This window comes from Nestor notabilis, unplaced genomic scaffold (genome assembly GCF_000696875.1).
Source record: "Nestor notabilis isolate BGI_N333 unplaced genomic scaffold, ASM69687v1 scaffold11845, whole genome shotgun sequence".
Taxonomy (NCBI): Eukaryota; Metazoa; Chordata; class Aves; order Psittaciformes; family Psittacidae; genus Nestor; species Nestor notabilis.
Window position 1 is genome coordinate 1388 of NW_009929796.1, and position 3147 is coordinate 4534.

Sequence of the window (3147 nt, forward strand, 5' to 3'; positions counted from 1 at the left end):
AATGGGCCTATAATTTCCTGAATCCTCCTTTTAAGCCCTTCTTGTGGATGGGGGTGACACGAGCCTTCTTCCAGTTTTCTGGGACACCCCCTGATCTCTAGGACTTCCCAAAGATTGTGGAGAGTGGCCTCATGGCAGCTCCAGCAGCTCTCTGAGCACCCTCAGGTGGATAATGTCAGGGCCCATCAATTTGCAGAGGCCATGCTCCTGTTCACATACCAACTCTTCCTTCCCTGACAGTGGGTCTGTGTTTGCATTAACCTTGACTTTTGTTCCCAAAAGTCACACTTTTGTTCACTGTTGGACTGTGGCCCAACAGTGCTGGTAAGGACAGATGTGAAGAAAGCACTGAGAACCTCTGCCTTTTCAGCGCTGCTGGTGACTAACTCCCCTCTCCTGTTTGACAGCAGGCCAGTATTTTCCTTCTGTTTCTGCTTGTTCTTTAGGTACCTGAAGAACCCTTCCTTGTAGTTTTGGACATATCAATTGAGCTTTTGCTTTTGTAACTGCATGTCTGCACACCCTGGCAAAGCCCTTGTAGTTCTCAATGGGTATTTTTCTGATTTTCCACCTCTGGTTTTCTTCTCTGAGCAGTCTCAGAAGCTCATAGTTAAGCCAAGGGGGTCTCTTTCGCTGCCTATTTCCCTTACCTTTAAAAGCAATGAACGGTTTTTGTGACTCCAGGAGAGCATTCTTGAAAAACTCCCAGCACTTGCTGGTTCCTTTGTCCTCCATGGAATTCTTCCCACCTGAGCTCTGAGCAAGCTGAAGTTTGCTTTTCTAAAATTTAAAACTTAAAACCTATTCAGTGAGTTCAATAATATTCATATTATATTCAATAACATTCCATTCAGAACTATAAGGGGAATTTTGATAGGATGTAGTAACTTCCTACTGGACCACATTACTGCACCTTGCAGCTTGAGATCCCAGAGTGAGTGTACAGGCAACTACTTATGCCTCTTTGTTATCTTGGCTTTAATTATTCATTTGAAGCTTACCTAAATCCAGGACTGGGAAGCTGTTACAGGGAGCCTGTGCTTTTCACCATCACAGTAACGTGTCTCAGAGGATTTGAAGGCCTAAAAGAATAATAAATTTTCTTTTAATGAGGTGGTAAAACTCTAAATTGCTGTATCAGATCCCATATTTCCTTTGCAAATTAGGAAAGAATCAATAATCCAAACTCATGAAGGAGACAGTAAATGTCTTGTCATGCTAGAAAAAAATCCTGTAGACGCTGGGTGATTAAGGAATATAATGAGTGATCTCCAAAGAAATAGTTATATGATATATTTTCCTTTATGCCTGCAGGACCACAAAGTGGAAGAATTCATCACTTCTCCACTCTATTCAGTTATGATAATCAGTTATGAGATGCTACTGCGATCTTTGGATCAAATTCAGACTATAGAATTTAACCTCCTAATCTGTGATGAAGGACATCGTCTGAAAAACAGCTCTATTAAGACAAATACAGCCCTTACTAGTCTGTCTTGTGAGAGGAGAATTATCCTTACTGGTTTGTATCTATAGTTACTTTTAATATTTCACTATGTTAATACTGCTAGGTTGGCGTAAAGGAAAAAGATATTGTAAGTATGTCAGGGGCATGATATAATTTTTGGCAATGGATATTAAATGTACAAATCTCAAGTCTTGTAAAAACAGATTATTTCCAATTTTTTTCAATAGATGCAAAATTTGTCGATCTTCAGGAGCAGGCAAGGAGCCTGGGAACTTCTGTAAGGGAATCAGGACTCTGCTTGCATACACTCATTGCTTTCCTTTATAGTTATTTAATAAAATTGATTTAGAATGTGACTTTTTAATTCCTTTGTCAAAACAGTTAGATGTGCAGTCTCTTTAGTTAGGAGGACAGTGGCTTATTAATTATGATGAAGTTTGAGATTAAGTCAGAACTCTGTGAAACTCACATTGAAACAAAACACCTGTTTTCAAAATGCATTCTCAACATTAAGTCCTGCATTCAACAATTGTACTTACATCAGTTTCAAGAAAATGTTACCAAATGCTGAATTTTTTCTTTTCTTCTCTTTCGAGGTACTCCAATCCAAAATGATTTGCAAGAATTTTATGCATTAATTGAGTTTGTGAATCCAGGAATACTTGGTTCTTTATCCACATATAGAAAGATATACGAGGAACCAATTGTCAGATCTAGAGAACCTTCAGCAACAAAGGTAATTATTTAAAAAAATGCAGTTATAGAAGAAAACTTGTAGACAGCACTGTGAAACTTGCTTTCTATGGAATAAAATGAAACTCAGGACTACTAATAGTAGCAAAACCTTTTCACCTTCCTATTTGAAACAAATTCACTTGTTCTGCAAAGGGAGCAGGAGGAATACATGCATGTTGAGATCACCTAATTTAGCATTACCTGTTAATTAGTAGGCAAAAATTGTTCTTCCAACACCTCACATTCCCCAAAATGCCATGTTCATTACCATGTCATGATTCTTTATTCCTTCTTAGTTTCTTCACAGTACTGCAAAATCTGCATGATTTTATTGCATCTTGAGAAATTCTAGAATATAATTCAAGGCTTGGATGTCTTCTGGGACATAGTCCTCCTTTAAGACTTTAGAAACCAGAACTAGAACTAAGCTAATGCAGTGGTACTCATTGGAGAAGAATTTCTCATTACAGACCCATGTCAGGAAGTGGTATCATACTTTTAAAACATTATTCAAATACCTAATTAAAATGATACCGAAAATTACAGTGATGACATGCAAGATTATCATTAAATTTGTGCTTTGTTCTTTTAGGAGGAAAAAGAATTAGGAGAAAAAAGAGCAGCTGAACTCACACGCCTCACTGGACTTTTTATTCTAAGAAGAACACAGGAGATAATAAACAAATTTCTGCCCCCTAAAAAGGAGAACATAATCTTCTGCCGACCAGCAGCACTGCAACTTGAATTGTATCGAAAACTGCTTAGTTCTCGAGTTATTAGGTCCTGTCTACAAGGCAGGCTAGAAAACAGTCCTCATCTAATATGTATAGGAGCTTTGAAAAAACTTTGCAATCATCCATGTCTTCTGTTCAAAGCTATAAAGGTATCTATTTGCTTGGGGGTGGGTGCCTGCAATTAGTCGTTCACCAGGCAAAGGTCACTAA

The 3147-nt window shown here is 38.1% G+C and overlaps 1 protein-coding gene across 1 annotated transcript in view; it reads left to right on the top strand.

Annotated features, from left to right (window-relative positions):
• Window positions 1-1314: 1314 nt before the first annotated feature.
• Window positions 1315-3147, top strand: part of RAD54B (RAD54 homolog B (S. cerevisiae)) — a gene marked incomplete at its 5' end in the record, with an annotated part of 11136 nt that continues 9303 nt past the window's right edge. Inside the window, 3 exons of the mRNA XM_010015156.1 lie at window positions 1315-1522; window positions 2065-2204; window positions 2796-3086. Of these exons, the coding sequence (XP_010013458.1) occupies window positions 1315-1522; window positions 2065-2204; window positions 2796-3086 (639 nt within the window). The remainder of the gene's footprint in view (window positions 1523-2064; window positions 2205-2795; window positions 3087-3147) is intronic.